Source organism: Gopherus evgoodei, chromosome 2 (assembly GCF_007399415.2).
Source record: "Gopherus evgoodei ecotype Sinaloan lineage chromosome 2, rGopEvg1_v1.p, whole genome shotgun sequence".
Lineage (NCBI taxonomy): Eukaryota > Metazoa > Chordata > Testudines > Testudinidae > Gopherus > Gopherus evgoodei.
The window spans coordinates 172,943,031-172,959,824 of record NC_044323.1 but is presented as its reverse complement, the minus strand read 5'-3'; the positions used below and the strand labels follow the sequence as shown (position 1 = coordinate 172,959,824).

Genomic DNA, 16,794 nt, shown 5'->3' with positions numbered 1-16,794 from the left:
GGATTGGATTTCAGTCCAACTAGTATCTTTAACAGCTGTCATTGTTCAACGCGCAAGAAACTAACCATTTCCATTATCAATTTTCAAAAGTAAGAAAAATTCTCCTCCTCGGTCTTAAATCCACTTCAAATCTTAATCCAAACATTTCTTTACAGCACAAATATTATTTTAGCCATTTAAAAAGAGTTGGTCTTAGAAGAAATTAAGTCCTTATAGTAGAACCGCTAAACAATTTTGAACGCACTTATTTTTCTGTTGTCAACAACACACCTGTTATGCCGCTGATTCCGCGGTCTGAAATAGCTTTCATACAAAAGTATGCTCGCTTGAGCTCTCTCTCTCTCTCTCTCCCTCAAAAAGGCAGTGGGGGGGGGGGGCTTAACCTATCACACCCCAGCAGGTCTGTAAAAGATTACCTGAACAAGCCGGTTATACGCAAGTACAAAGACATCTGTCTGTGTTTATAAACAGCACAGGCAGCAGGCACTTTTTTTGCAAACTGACAGAGGAAAGCCCTCTGTGGCTGATTAATAAAAAGGAGCTTTGCAGGACTCGTCAAAAGCTTGTCAAATGGAAGAATGGAATCCCTTCAGAAACGTTTGGTCAGGCAGCTAGCTGCCTGTAAGGAGGTTGGTGCTGCTGAGGAGTGGGTCTCTCTCTCTTCCCCCATCCCCTTTCTCCCTCCCCCTTCTCCCCTTTATCCTGCCTGGTGTGAAGATGGGGGTGGGTGGGTAACACCGATCTTCCTTTGCCATGGAGAGCAGCTAGTGAGCTCTGAGCGCGTATATACGTGTGGAAGTTATCTATGTCTAGCTCGCTCTGAAGAAGGTAAATGTATAAGAAGGGGAGGAGGGTGTTTGAGAGGCGAGGAACATATATCTATATATCTGAGCAAAGGCTGTCGAGAGTGCGGGCAGAGGAATCATCTATATCTGGGTGCATGTGAAAAGTTGTGTCCTCCGAGACAATATATCTGCACAGAGGACTAGGCCAGGGGTTCTCAAACTGGGGGTTGGGACCCCTCAGGGGATCGTGAGGTTATTATATGAGGGTGTCGAGCTATCAGCCTCCACCCCAAACCCTGCTTTGCCTCCAGCTTTTATAATATATTTTAAAATGTTTTTAATTGATATGGAGGGGGTCGCACTCAGCGGCTTGCTATGTGAAAGGGGTCACCAGTACAAAAGTCTGAGAACCACTGGACTAGGCAAATGTGTTGAGAGAAATATATAGGTATGAATGCACGACCTGTATAGGAATGTGTGTGTGTATTTTAATGTGTGCATTTGCAGGCCGGTGTAGGTGGATAATTATGTGATCTCTACTCTGTTTGTGTGAGAGGGAGAAAGGCTGTGCCATGCGTGGAGAGCGATCGGTACTCGCGTGTCGGGGGGGAGTGTGGGCGAGTGTGTGTGGCCAGTCCCAAAGCTGGAACCCTTGGGGCTGCTGCTGCTCCAGGGTCCCCCCCGCTTTCCTCATTCACAGCCCGGCTCTCCCTTCTCATTGGCCGCCCGGCCTCGGCAGGGCGGAGCTCCGCAGCCGGAGGAGAAAAAAACAGTAAGTGCGTAAAAAAGTCCTCGCCTTGGTGACGGATGCTCAAAAGTTCAGAAGTTTTTCCAATGCTTCCCAAAGCTGCCTGCGACCGAAAAAGAGACTGAAAAAAAACACCCACCCAAACCCAAGTTGACAACGGTGGACCTGGAAGGTGGATATTTGTAAATTCCCCTTAGAAAGAAACAACTACTGTTGTCCCCTCCTGGGCAGAGACAACTTGTTACCGATCGCGGTGGAACCAGGCACTGGGAGCCGCTCGGCCCAGGGCGTTTGTTTTGGCATTTGGAAGTGGCTTTCTCCGCGGCGAGTACTGGTGTGGAGTGCGGCGCTTTTGCTGGTGCCTTTTACCGGCCGAAGAAGAGGAGGCTTTTTTCCACCCCCTCCGTTTGTGCGAGGCCGGGGGGGTGACTGATCGCCGGCTGGACCTCGGTCTGGAGGGGCTGGGGGGGGAGGGAGGGAGGGAAAGTTGTTTGGTCCGGCGGGGAGGGTGGGGGAAACTGACGGGAGGACATGCAGGCTCGCTACTCGGTGTCCAGTCCCAACTCGCTGGGAGTCGTGCCTTACCTCGGCGGGGAGCAGAGCTACTACCGGGCCGCTGCGGGAGGGGGCTACACCGCCATGCCGGCCCCTATGAGCATGTACTCGCACCCGGCCCACGAGCAGTACCCGGCCGGCATGGCCAGAGCCTACGGCCCTTACACCCCGCAGCCGCAGCCCAAGGATATGGTGAAGCCCCCCTACAGCTACATCGCCCTCATCACCATGGCCATCCAGAACGCGCCGGACAAGAAGATCACCCTGAACGGGATCTACCAGTTCATCATGGAGCGCTTCCCCTTCTACCGGGACAACAAGCAGGGCTGGCAGAACAGCATCCGCCACAACCTCTCGCTCAACGAGTGCTTCGTCAAGGTGCCCCGGGACGACAAGAAGCCGGGCAAGGGCAGCTACTGGACGCTGGACCCGGACTCCTACAACATGTTCGAGAACGGCAGCTTCCTGCGGCGGAGGCGGCGCTTCAAGAAGAAAGACGCCGTCAAGGACAAGGAGGAGAAGGACCGGCTGCACCTCAAGGAGCAGCCCCAGCCCCGGCAGCACCCGCAGGCCGAGCAGGAGGGCGGCGGGGCTGGGGGCGCGGCGGGGAGCGGGGCGGGCCCGCAGCAGCCGCCGCCGGTCCGCATCCAGGACATTAAGACTGAGAACGGCACCGCGTCCCCCCCGCAGGCCGGCTCGCCTCCCGGCGGGGGAGCAGCCGCCCTGAGCAGCGCCGTGCCCAAGATCGAGAGCCCGGACAGCAGCAGCAGCCTGTCCAGCGGCAGCAGCCCCCGCAGCAGCCTCCCCTCCAGCCGCTCGCTCAGCCTGGAGGCGCCCGATCCGCAGCACCAGCCGCACCACAGCCAAGGCTTCAGCGTGGACAACATCATGACCTCGCTGCGGGGCTCGCCCCAGGGCGCCAGCGAGCTCGGCTCCAGCCTCCTCGCCGCCTCCTCCGCCTCCTCCTCGGCCACCTCGGTCCGCACCGGCATCCCCCCCGCGGTGGCCCTCGGCAGCTACTCCCCGGGCCAGGGCTCCCTCTACAGCTCGCCCTGCAGCCAGGGCCCCAACCCGGGCAGCGGGGCCGCGGCCGGGGGCACCTACCACTGCAACATGCAAGCCATGAGCCTGTACGCCGCGGCCGCCGCCGCCGGGGGAGGCGAGCGGGGCGGCCACCTGGGCAGCAGCGCGGCCAGCCCGGTGGAAGACCCCCTGCCCGACTACACCCTGCCCAGCAGCAGCAGCGCCTCCTCGCTGAGCCACGGCAGCTTGAGCACGGCGGCCGGCCACCAGGAGGGGCACCACGCCGCGCACCAGGGGCGCCTGGCCTCCTGGTACCTGAACCAAGCCACGGCGGCGGGAGACCTGGGCCACTTGGCCAGCGCCGCCGGCTACCCAGGCCAGCAGCAGAACTTCCACGCGGTGCGGGAGATGTTCGAGTCCCAGCGGCTGGGCTTGAATAACTCGCCGGTGAACGGGAATAGCAGCAGCTGTCAGATGGCCTTTCCCTCCGGCCAGTCTCTCTACCGCACCTCGGGGGCCTTCGTGTATGACTGCAGCAAGTTCTGACCCACAGCAGGCCCCCACCCCGCACAACACAGCAACCAGGCCAGCCTTCAAGCAAGGACTAGATCGTTTCTTTACCAAACCAAGCCGCCTCCTGCAAGCAGCAAGCCCCCGAGCGAACTCTCACGTAGTTTGTACAGAGACAGTCCCAAAAACAAATATAAATAAAAACTAAGTCATGCCTTGGTGTGTTAAAAGGACAGTGTTACTCCAAATAACACGTAAGTTTTTTATGGCTTTTGAGAAATACTCTCCCCCCACCCCCGTCTCATAAGGTATTATTGTGCCCTGTGTTTAAAAGAGGCTAAAAATATGCAGTATAGATTACAAGCTCCTCCCCCCCCTCCCCCGAAGGACTTGTTTGAAAATGTAAATTGCGACATAGTAATTTATTTTTAATTTGTAGTTGGATGTTGTGGACCAAACGCCAGAAAGTGTTTTCCCCCCGAAAACGGACATTACAATTGCCTGAAACGTTGATATTTTTTTCATTACATATAAAAAGGGAAACTGTATTAATCTTATTCTATCGATTTTTTTCTTGAAAAATATTCTGAGGTATTGCATTGTTTGTTTATTAATAAATTACCATTCAATTGGAATACCTGACACGTCTGGATACTTTCATACATTTTTTTTAAATCAAAGACTTCATGGCTAAGGTTGGCGATGGAACAGCTCGTTCCCCGCCGCACAAATCCCAGCGACCGCTTAGAAACTGCCAGCTCGGCCTTTTTCACTCTCTTCTGCAATATGTTCCACTTAGTCAGCTTGCTTTATCCGCTAGGAAAAAAAAATACTTTCCCATGGCAGATGTAACTTGGCAAATACACGAACACGTTTTCTTAGCACTGATTAGACAGGACCTGGGAAATATTTGACCATACATAATAGTATTACAATATTTTATATTTAATATATGCCTCTATTATAGAGATCTTAAATACTGTCTCCTATATATGCAATTTTCCCTCTGGGTAGTGTGTGTGTCTGTGTATGTATACACACACACACTCATACTTGTATCTAATCGACATAGTACAGATTTTATATAGGAGACATTCTATAATATCTCTAAATGTAATGAAAGAATATAAAAGATCTGTGCTCTATAGAATTAATATATATATATATACACACACACACACTAAACAGGTTATGTAATATACATTTTAAAAGTACATTTTTAATCCTTTTATAAAATTAAGCCGTTATTTAAAAAAAAAGAATCCCTTCCCTTCCCTGCTAACCTCAGCCCAAAGCTTTGCCTTTTTTTCTTTTTCTTTATACAAAGAACGTTGCAGATTTGTTGGAAATAACTAGCTGCTCTTCTGAAAAAAATGATGTTAGGAGGACTTTGTATGGGAGAGTTGTTCTTACTTATTTTTTTCTTTCCGACCCACCATTTCTTTCTTTCTTAATTCAGAAGAAAATACCAGGGTAGATGACTATTCCAGAGGGTGATGCCTTGTCAGATAAAGAATCTCGCCTTCTGGACAATTTACAATTAGATCTTAGGGGCAATCAGGATCACCTTCTCCCTTTGTAAATAACTAAGAAAATGTAATAAATTCATTAGCTTAGAATGAGCCGCCCTGTCAGTCAGACTTTGGAAGACGATTATTTGATTACAGATATTTAGGGCCTAAAGTTTGCTTTAGATAATACAGTTTCCTATCAGCCGTTCTTATCTAAAGGCAACACTTAGCAGTAATTGCCGTTGCATTGTTAAAGATTACACTGTAAATAAACACAAGGTAATTTCAGTAAAATCTTTTTATGTGGCTTCTGGGTCGCCTCTCCAAAGCAATAATCTAAAATTCAGAAAATGTTATATACAGCTCGGATAAACGGTTCGGGTTTTTTTTCGCATAAAAGTGGTTTGGAATATATTGAATATAGCCTCCGACACGCTTATCCTCCCCCCCATCCTTTACTGGCTCTAAACAGCTATTGTTTATATATTTACCCAATCTAGTTTAGTCGATAAAGATGAAATTGAGATAAAAAGGTTTTGTTTGTTGTAAAGCACAGCAACAATCTAATCTGTTTGCCATTTATTTTTCCCCATCAGAAGCGATACAAAGTGTTGTACAGCAAAATTCCTAGGCTTGTTAACTTTATGACTGAGAAAGTGACGCTTACTAATTTTTAGATGGGAGTAGCTTGATGTTTAAGCACCCCAAGGCTTTAAACAGGTGCGGATTATTTCGTGACATAAATATTTTTATATTTGTAGCCTAGGCTGACCAGAATGAGATCAGTCCTTGGAGGAAGAGATTCTTTGGCTTACTTAGAAACGGAGGGATATTTCTACTCTAGCTTTTCAGCTCTTTCTGTTTTAAAAACAGATCAGAAGCATGGCGGCGGCAGCAAAACTGTGTTTACCATGGAGCTGTCTGTATGGTAATTTCTTTGACTTTTTCCATTTAATTAAGTTAATTATAGACTGTAGCGAGATAATTGTCCGTGCCATTTGTTAGACTCTGTTGCTTGTGATTGCTCTTGTTTTAGTTGGTTAAAACTAGGTTCCAAAGTCTTGAGTTATTGTCTGAGCGGTCTGCAAAAATAAAATGCTGAGGGGGGAATACATAGCACAGCAAACCAGTGTTAGCATTGATTGTTTAATCACCCGTTGGTTTGCGAGCGGGGTTAGTCGGAGGGGGAGTTTGAACAAGCATAGGATAATTATTCCTACTGTCAAAGCAGCCCAGGGGCTCTAACAGAGACGACCCGCTTGCCCCATGAGTGGCTAAGCACCAGCGCCTGGTGAACAGAACTGTGCCTATGTCTCTCACTGTCTCTGAAAACTGGCGTTGCTGGCTTCTGTGAGCTGAGCCTGCCTGATCCAAGCTGTTGTTATTAACCATTTACTCGTCAATTGCCGCCTTCTTTTGTTGTGAAGACACACGTGGGCTGAGTAGCACAGCCACAAGTGGAGAAATCAGAGACATTTCAGTCTTCACGCCTCACAGATAGTTGGACTTTGCCTTGCGTTCCTAGCAGCCCCCCTTCGTTTAAACAGGAAAAAAAAAACAAAAAAAAACAAAACAGGAGCTGATGTTTCAGACGTTTATTCTGTGCTGCTTCTTTGGGCTGTGTGACCTGGTTGTGTATTAGATGGTAGCAAATGAAAACATCTCAGTCAGTTATCGGGTATTTCCATTGATTTGTGTGTGCCGGCGCGCAGTTGTAATAAATACAAGGCGCTGGCGGTGTTGCTACAACGCTAAGGCAAATGGCTCTCCCTCATTTCGTTTAGGAAGGAAGAGGTGCATTTGCTAGCCACACACTTTTTGTAAAGCGCAGTAAATGAGAATGTAAATAATATTAGTGGGTGCTTAGAGTCTCCGTGGTAGACAGTGACTCAGAGCAAATTGGCAAAGGTTACCTCCATAGACAGCTAGGTAATATAATTAGATGCTCTCCTACAGTTGATCAGCTGTTCTGATACAGCTTTCAACCTAACATTTAGAATAACGATGAGAGGGAGGCAGGGAAGTAAAAAGTTGCTTTTGGCCTATGCTACGTTGCTGCTGGTAAAGGCTAAAAGGCTCGGAGACGATTGGGAATCTTTGTTAGGAAAGTTTCTGGATTCTGGCAAATGTTGACAGAGGTTCTTCTTTGCAGTTTGCTGCGTTTCCCTCCTTGTAGGCAAACATCTTGCCTTTAGGACATAAACTTCCAACAGTTCAGAGAGGGAGCCCAGCTCAGAACAAGCGATCACCCTTGACGTTCATTCAACCAATAATAGATTATTTCCCTTCCCCCCACCCCGTGAGAAATAGGAAAAGCAAACCATACATTCTTATTAAACACGATAACCACCCAGTAGCGATGGGTCTGACACAAGCTCGAGTAGAGATGAGTATCAAACCCTGTAATGAATTTGGGAGGAACTGGATCCAGTGAAGCTGATGAAAGACGCATCTATGAACCCCTTGCATCCGTGGTGTTATCCTTCAAACAGAGTGGGCCATATTCTGCACTGACATACATCCTGGGTACCTGCATTAACTTCAGTGGGGTTGAGTAGGTAAATGGTTAGCTCAATGTTCGTGTCAGTATTTTTAAGTTAATACTAAATTTGAAACCACTCTTAACTACTTGCTTTTCTCTCGGGGAAAAATTGTTCTTGTTTTTTGACCCTAGATAATATTGTATTTTAACTGATTAACTATGATTATTTCCTAATCCATCAGTTAAACGAAACCAAAATTAATTTTAAATGCCATTAAATAGAAAGTGAAAATGCTCCTTTCCTAGATAATTTCCCTCTCATCTTTAAAAAAAAAAGTTTGTATATTTTTCACATAGAGAAATGGCGTATTTAAATAATTTAAAAGCCTTGTTGAACATATTTACATTTATTTACCCACACATGCCAGGTAAGAGTAAAACTAAACTGGAGGGTATATTTTTGTTCAGGATGCAATATATTTGTTAACATTATCTCAAGGCTTTACTGAATACTCACGAAGTTCAGAAAATGTTTCAAAGGAAGTTTGAGAATATTTTTTTCCATATGTGGACTTCAGCGTCATAATCTTCGCGTGTTATTAGTAACCCTTGTGGTTCACATCTTATTCAAATCCTTTTTTGCTCCAGCAACAATCTCTCTTTTCCTTTGTTCTCTCATCCCTTCTCCCCCCCCCCAATGCTAAAGCTGAATTAAGCGAACATTCTGTTTATGGAAAGCCACCTCAAGACTTCAGTTATTTCGTGTGTTTCAAGTTACACGTTCTAACCTGGGCTCATATTTTGTGGCTAATATTTTTAACGTAACCAGTTACTTAGCATTAGGCTATAGGAAACAGTGTATTGTTCCGGATAACACCTGGACGCTAGTTATGCATTGAACAAGACAGCATATGTGCCATATGTAGGTGTGAGTGAGAGCGTGTTTACATGACTGTTAGAAATACTTGCTCCCATGGCTGTGTATTGAGTCACAGCGTGCCCTCCAGGTTTATCCAGATTTCATTGATTTTTTTTTTTTTAGAAGGAGGAACTTTTCATTTAAAATTTCCCCATTGTTTTAGTTGGTTCAGTTTTGTTCTCTTTAAGGTTCGTTACTGTTCAGTCCAATGTCGGGTTCTTAACTTCTTATTTTTAAGCCGACTTCATTAATAAAATAAGTGGGTCAAATAAATTTTGCGATTCTTGGTAGGTGCTTGAAGCATATGTTTGTGTGTGTGTGAGTGACAGAGATGGCACTAGGATATGGCTTTATCAGGGCGGGCGCGAGAAACCAGCTGACCAAGAGCTTTGTATATATGAAAAAGCCTAAGGCGACCGCTCACCTTTTTCCTGGCTGGAGTAACAGCTGTAGTGGAATAGGACCATTTTCTGTGCTGTCCCAGAATCTTCCTCGATCATTTATCTGTCGCTATTCGAAATAGCCTCTCGCTCTCGCCGCTCACACCAGCTGTTTGTGTGTTTGCAGAGGCTGAAGCTCAGGAGTGTTTTAATGTGCTGGCAAATGCGCACACAGGTAGCGCGGTGATGGGATGAATTTTGTCCCTCCAGCTTTAATTCTGATCCGGCTCATAAAGCCATTCTCTCCTTTCCAAAGTCATAAACAAACGTCGCGTTAGGTCGCGATTGATGATGTCTCGTGCCGTAAAAGCCGGCCAGGCCAGGAAGGAATAAAATTCAATCAGAGCTGCGGCATCATTTTTCAGGAGGGTAGAAAGACAGAAAGGGAGAGGGAGGTCAAGGGAGAGGATGTCACCATTTCACAACACACCGGAGGAGAGAAGAGTTAATGAGCTATTGTTTTTATCAAGTGGAGTCTAATTTAATCAAGCAATCGCTAGATGAGTGGGAGAGGGGTGGAAGGCTAGGCCTGCCAGTTCTAAAATCCCAGCTCTTCGGGTATTAGCACCTCTGAGCCCAGTCTTACCCATCTTTACTCCGGTGGGTCCTTTATTCAGTGGGGGCTAAAAGGGTGAGGAACCGTGTGGTAGGAGCTTGCAACTCTCTAGTAGAAGAAAGTCTGGCTGTGTTAGAAGTGTATTAATTGCAGGTTCCTGGGGAAGATAAGTCTTAATGAACCAAAGCGTGATGATTTGTGGGGTTAGAAGACTGGAGGGGGGCTTATCAGGGATCGTGAAGAACAGTTCAGTGATTGATATAAAGGAGAAAAATCCTGTTATAATTTTTTTAATGGCCCACTGGACAAAACAAAACCCTCCACAAATCATGTGAATGTTAAGATTTCTTGGCTTGCTGGTGGAGACACTGCTCTGTTTTTGTTTTCTTTAAAACAAAAGAAAACCTCCACTCCCTCCCACCCTTGTTTTCCTTTAACTATTAACATAATTTTGTATGAGCTGTCCTGGTTTTAGCATGGGTGAGTTGTGCTAGGTTCCGTTTTTATATTTGCTCGATCCATTTGACAAAGGCCGTTTGAGCTGCTGGGCCCAGTTTTCCATCAGTGTCATGTCAGTGTAAACGGAAAGCAGAATTCGGCGCAACCGATTAGAAATAATGGGATTGGCGGGGGGGGGGAGCTAGCTGAGGGAGACGTTTAAGGGGATATACTGCACAGCCTGTAGTGCAGGCGCCACCGAGTTCAGCACACCTCTGCCTATGAAAAATCAGTAGAGGACTAACAAACGAGCGGACGGCCCACTTATGGGTTGGTTGGGGTCTTTTTGTTTGTTTGTTTGTTTGTTTTAAAGAAAGATTGAAACGACAAACGTTAGCAAAGCGATTAGGAGTGTAAAATTGAAGAAAATGGACCATATGCGCCTCACTGAAACAAAAAGCCGTGCGCGAAGCATTCTTTCTTTTGTTACATTTATTTCCAGACATTCCATTAGTTGCTAGGAGGAGACCTTCTGTTCTGTATTATATATATTATATATAATGTGTTTACTTGACTTTTTTTTCCTCTGACTGACTTTAAATTTGCTGGCATATTGAGCATATTATGGGAGACTGAGGGCAACTGGCATTCTAAACGGCTGTATAGCGTGCTCGGGTGAGAGCTTACGCACCGATGCCTATGCACATACGTCCAGGCTCTGGGTATGTCTCCCACAGCTTCATCCCAGCGTGGTGGGGGTGAGACACTGCCATTCCAGCCCAGGGAGTCTAGTTCCAATGCCTGCTTTATTAACTGTAACAATGACTACAACAATTAGTTTGTTCCTGCCAGAAAGGCGAGATCTCCCGCTCACTTTCCTCTGGACTGAAAGCGGGTTAACGATGTCCAACACACGTATTGCTACTCAAGACCCGCGTTTCCCTGTTCCGTGGGCGGCCCGCACGCCGGTTTAAAGCTTCCTAGAGCTGCAGCTGGTCTGCAATGCTGCAGAGAAAAAAACAGCCCAGGCAGGCCGGGGCACACGCTCAATGCGTAGCCCTGTCTCTGAACTCCTGCTCATCGCTGCGGGGATCTCCTTGTGCAGCGGCCCTCTCTGGATTTTCCTATATCCTGACTAGTGTTTTCCCCGGAGAGTAGTGGGGAGAGCAGGAAGAAAATAGTGCGTATTTACTCTCTGTCGTCTTCCCAAATCAGACATGAGGGCTCTCTATTTTGCAACTTGTCTTTAGTTTTGTGCAAAAGAACAAATGCATGTCTCAGCCACTTCTGCCTGCAAAGGCCACAGCATATAGGTCGCCGGCTGGATGGGAATTGGGTGGTCGGCAATTTTTTTGCCCCCTAAATAAACACAGCTTGAATCGACTTGGGTGGGCAGAAGGGAACAATTTGTGAGCCAGGGAGCGAGCTCTGGGCAGGCAGTTGGCCCCAGACTTACCTGCTGGAGACTTTCACCTGACCTTTAGCTGTCAAGGGGCTGCTCAATATATTACCCCGAGTTCAGCTCAACTTTCTTTAGACTGATTTCAGCAACAATTTGGAAAAAAAAAAAAAGACAGAATCCCTTCCCCCTTTACCTCTGGGGAAAGAAAGCAGGAAAACCAACACATTTAGAGCCATTAACTCTGAAAATAGCTGCATTTCCTGGAGTATAAAAGAAATTCAAATTATTGCACTCATGATTGTGTCCAGGATATTATTATACGTATTATATATGAATATACAGGGCATATCACTAAAAATGCATGTCTGTAAAAACACAAGCATTGGATTTAAACCAAATACCAAAGCAATCCCTCCACCTCCCTAAGCTTCTTGGAATTGATTTAGTTGCCAGAACATCTCTAAGACACAGAGTGTATTTTTTTAAAAATAAATATTTGAAATAAGGAAAGAATGTTTTTTTTTCATAGCACGATAATGTAAAAATACTGATATCGTCCAAAGCAGAAGATAATGATTTAAATAATGGTGATGCCTGCAAGATTGCCTAGTACTGAGTTTAGGTTTTGATGTAAGTTCTGCTAGAGCTTTTCCTGAGTAGATGAAACAGGGCTGCAGCTGCAGGATAGTGGAGGGACATTCCCCCCTCCCCCTTCTTCTGAATAGTGTTGTTAGTTTATGAAATGGAAACACTAGTAACACAGGACTGTAGTGCAGGATAACAGCCACCGGGATAGAAAAAAGCAAGTGCCCTATTATTTTTTAGTAAAGCACTGACCACAGTTTTCCTCGCAACATATAATTATTAAAATACTCGCCACCAACAATTCTAAAACATTGCCTCTATAATGGAAATTTATATTTTTTTCAAATTTCAAAAATATACAACTTTCTCCCAAGGGCCGCCTACCTCCCAAGTAACCAGCGGAGGGAAGTGACACTATTTAATTAGAAAGTTGCAAGCAGATATAGCTCTTTAGGCTGCCTCTCCCTCCCCTCTAGTTTTCTTTCCTTCTCTTCAAACCCCCCCCCCCCAATAATTGGGAGGTAGCTGTTGATGTTTTTCTTTAGAGGACAAAACGTTGGAGCGTTGCCTGTTGTAATGATCTTTTCTGGGTTTGTTGTGTCTGGAGACAATGCTCCGCCAATGAAATGTCAGAGGTGAAGGGAGGGGGGGCAGCCCTTCACCTAGCGGGCCAGTAGTTGTGATGCTGCCGAAGGGCTGTAGTAAACGTGCCGAGGACCAGGGACTGTTAGAGATCTTTCCTTCACTGCCTTAAGCCTATGGCACCCAGAGGTGGGTGGTGGGGAATCGTCAGTTTTCCAGGCCCCCGCAGACGCAGTGACAAGCCAAAAGGATGAGCCAGAACCTGCTCCTGTCTCCACCAGAAAAGCGTCCTCTTTATTTTCACGGGAACACGAGGGGACTCTAAGGTTGAGTGGTTTCTTTCTTTCCTTTTTTTTTTTTTTAAACCTCACACTTCAAAAAATCGATCCGTCTCACCCTTCAGTCATGGCTGCCTTCAGCATCGTTTCTAATCACCTATTAGTTTCGCGGGGTTGGGCGGCAGTTGTGTGTGTGCCCACCGGAGTATCACATATCCTTTAGCTGATAGGGTAAATCCTCTTTGAGGGTTGCAATGCAGGGAAGTTATTTATTTTTTTTTTTTTAAAGGAAAGCTCAGCAGAACTCCATACCCCTCGGCTCTGGCTCCTCTAACCTTATAACACTAACTTTTTTTTTCTGAACAACAGTACCATGAAAAGGAATTTTGAGAGAGGTTTGTGTGTCATGATCGCTGCTGGGCCCCGATTCTGATCTGATCACTCAGCCGGCAATCAGAGATCAGAACTAGGCCCTGTACTCTCCTTTTCCAGAGATGAAAGGGGCTTGTGAGCTTGTGCTGAGCTCTCCTGCTTTATCAGGTGCAAATGTTTACATGTCGCCAGAAAAGGTCCAGCTGGGCATTGTTATATTTTAATTTTCATCTCACAGCTAGGTCTCGTTAGCTACTGTCTGTACCTTGGCTGTGTGCAGTGGTAGGGATCGCCCAAAGAGTAACGCGCTCTGAAAGAGGTTTTTTTATAGTGACAGAGAAACTTGGAAAGAGCGGAAGGAGAGGCGAGGCGCTCAGTGAGTAGAGAGGAGCAGCAGCAACTGTGAAAATACACTTCTGCACAGCGCAACACACAGAGCCTGTAGCGGGGTTCACTAATTAAGACACACGCATTTGCAAACGTTCAGCTAGGGGGTTGAGTTATGGCTGCAAGACTTCCACTCTCATCCGCAGTCTTGCGCTGACGAGCTGTAAAGAGAGGAGAAGAGAATGGCCTACAGATACATTAACTGGTATAAGTCTTGTTTTTATTCACTAGACTTTAACAAGTACAACCGTAGACAACAGAACAAAGCCGCAGAGCCTTGTTACAGCTAATGCTTTCATTACACTCTGATTTTCTTGCATTTCTGATTCCTACCCCCAACCTACTGTTAACGGGGGAGGGATGCCAGAGAGAGAGACTTTTCTGACCCAGCCCGAAGAAAGTGTCACAAAGTATGTCACTTTTTAAAAATTGCAGCCCCCATATTTTTATAATGATGCGCCCAAGTCAATTGGCAAACCTAGGAAGCCTTGAGTTCCTATATTTTGGTGTAGTGTAGCAATATAGTAATGTATGTCCACCAACATACTGTGACGAAGTTACAGTGAAGCGAGGAGCAGATGCCCTAAGCTTTTGACTGCGCCTTGCCTCTGTATCTCGGAATTAGGCAACTGAACGCAATTTGTCCTTCCAGCTGTGAGATTTCGACCGATTTGCGGATCTTTTTCGAAACAGAGCGGCTGGTCCTATTTTAAGGTCAGGTCTTGCTTTCCTTATGCAGGCAAACTCCCGTAGGCTCGGCAGGGCACGGCTTCTAGTGGGGAATACAGAATCGGGCCCGCACTGCAGCAGGAGCTCCCTTGTCACTGCTCATCGGTTTGCAAAGGACAGAGGCTGGGATGAAGGTTTGGAGTAGTTTCCTTTTCTAAACTCGGTTTGCTTTTTATTTCTGCTACTCGTGACCACCCAATAATTGAAGCAAATGGGAGTCTTGGCTGAGCACAGACTGCACGGGCAGGTTCAAAAGTGTGATGAATTAACATCTGCAGTTACCGTTGCCCTTTTGAATTAACGATGATTTTTTATTTTTTACAATTTATATTTACAACGCCAATGGGACAAAACCATGCAGCTATGTATACACACATTCTTACAGGGTAAAGTGTGTTTATATATTCGTGTACATCAAATGCACTACATGTCAAACCCGTGTACAAAACTTCATTGGCTAATTGGCACCTGGATAATATTAGCTATCTTAAATAGCGCTACAAAATGAGTGATTCTGTAATACAGTTTAGTGAGCAGTTGATTCGCAGGAGGACGATGTAGTAAATTACAATCACAGGTAATGTCGTCTCAAATTAACAACAGTTTGAACCCTTACAAAATTTGGAAGCCTGGGGCTACTTCTGAAATACACACGTGGTTCTTCCTAAAAATAAAAAGTAAATGATGGCAACACTTCGGTTTCTCGTGTTCCTCAATTTTACAATGAGTACACTGCACAACAAGGGCATCCATCGTGGGACCAGGGTCCCAAAACTATACAGGCTAAAAACTGGTTATAAAGATTTTACTGTTAATGTGCCACGGTTCATGTTGCTGAAGAAAGAATAAGATTAGGGGGGAGATAGAAGGCGGAAACAAACCTTCGCAGCTTGTGTAAAATAGTCCAGTTCGTTTTTATAGGTATGTTAACTAATCTTCAAACGCAGCGTTTATATTTATATGTATATCAAAACATACCAGAATTACAGATTCCCCGCCCCCGTAAATTGTCCTTTTGTGATACAAAAGCACCTTGTTTCAACGAACGCTTCTTCTTTTCGTGCCTTTAATTATATGTGCCACCAACAAGCTGCAAAACGTTTAGTGATGTTGGGCAGAGCTCTTTAAAAGGGAAAAGGCGGCAGTGTAGTTGGTCAGAAAAAAGATCGATCCTGGACTCCCTTGGCAAAACTCTCAGCGATCTCCATTCAGGACCGATCCCTTAGCTAGCAAGAGCCGTTGGAAATGAAGAGTTTTACATGTAATGGTTGCCCTAGCCATGAAATACTCATGTCGTTTTCACCGGCGCAAGGCAATCTCTGTGCACATTCTGAAATGACACGTGTGAAAGTTACAACTTCTCTAATGAGTAGGAAATCTCTTGGGATGCTCGCCTGTTAGTTGGAATTACAATGCAAAACCAGGGGCTCTCGCCTAATATGTACTTCATCTTACTGGTGTGTACGTGTGTTTTGTCTGTAACTGTGTATATTCAGGGAGACTCATGAAAATGAGTATAGGTACCGACAGCTCCATTCGTGTGCTAATTACACACATAAAAGTTAACAAGCCTGACATACACTAACAATTATTTTTAAACAATGCTTAGCCATTGTTGCATAGGCCGTGCATAGTTTGTACTCACAGAGACTTGGAGTTTTCCATTTAAAAAATCCCAGCTAGGAACAGTTATACCTGTTTAACAGCATTCGTCCCCTTCCAAGGAAAATGTATGAAAAATAATGGGAGGAAAAAGCATCCTGAGGGATAACTCGGGGGAGGGTTTGAGGCTCTGAAGGCAGTGAAATAGAGACACACATGATCACCAATATCTAGAAGCACACAGAGAAAGGGACAAAAATACTTGCCGGACACTTTTTTTCTTTAACAGATGCTATTCCATCTTACGGGCTACTGTATTAAAAAAAAGCCACGTCAAGCTCTACGTGTATTAAATATCCGCTCCTTATTTCTGCCTGTCCCAGAGAAGCCTCGAGCAGACATTTCTACGACTCTGGGATTGTTTTAAATAGCCCAACGATGCTGGCTATTTCAGAATGAAGCGGGGGTACTTTGCAAATACAACAGTGTCCTGGCCTTTTAAACTGCAAAGAAAAGAGACCCTCTCGCTTGCAGAGTCTGGAGATGGAGTGCGCGCTATGCACCTGTATGGAGTAACGCAAGCCGATGGGATATGTGTGTGTATATATACATATCTATTGTGCTTAGACTCCGTCCTGCAGGGTCAGCCTTAAAGGAAGCATCTGTTTCCAATTAGCAGTCCCCGAGCTCCTGCTTGAGACGCACACTGTTCCCGGGCGAGGAGGTGCCCTTTGAGCACCCGCTCCGTTCAGAACAGCCCGGCCCCAAGTTTGTTCTGTATCACACTGAAACCACCTTCTCATGCAGCACACGCTTTTTCCATTACACCTCTGGCAACTGCCTGCCTTTCACACAGGCACACAAAGAGCCTTCTCTCTCCTGCAGCCCCG

At 45.8% G+C, this 16,794-nt stretch overlaps 1 protein-coding gene across 1 annotated transcript; it reads left to right on the top strand.

Moving 5' to 3' along the window:
• The first annotated feature begins 2,064 nt into the window (after positions 1–2,064).
• Positions 2,065–4,204, top strand: FOXC1 (forkhead box C1). Its single transcript, XM_030549532.1, has one exon. The coding sequence runs from the start codon at positions 2,065–2,067 to the stop codon at positions 3,655–3,657; it is 1,593 nt and encodes a 530-aa protein (XP_030405392.1). The 3' UTR covers positions 3,658–4,204.
• The last annotated feature ends 12,590 nt before the right edge of the window (positions 4,205–16,794 follow it).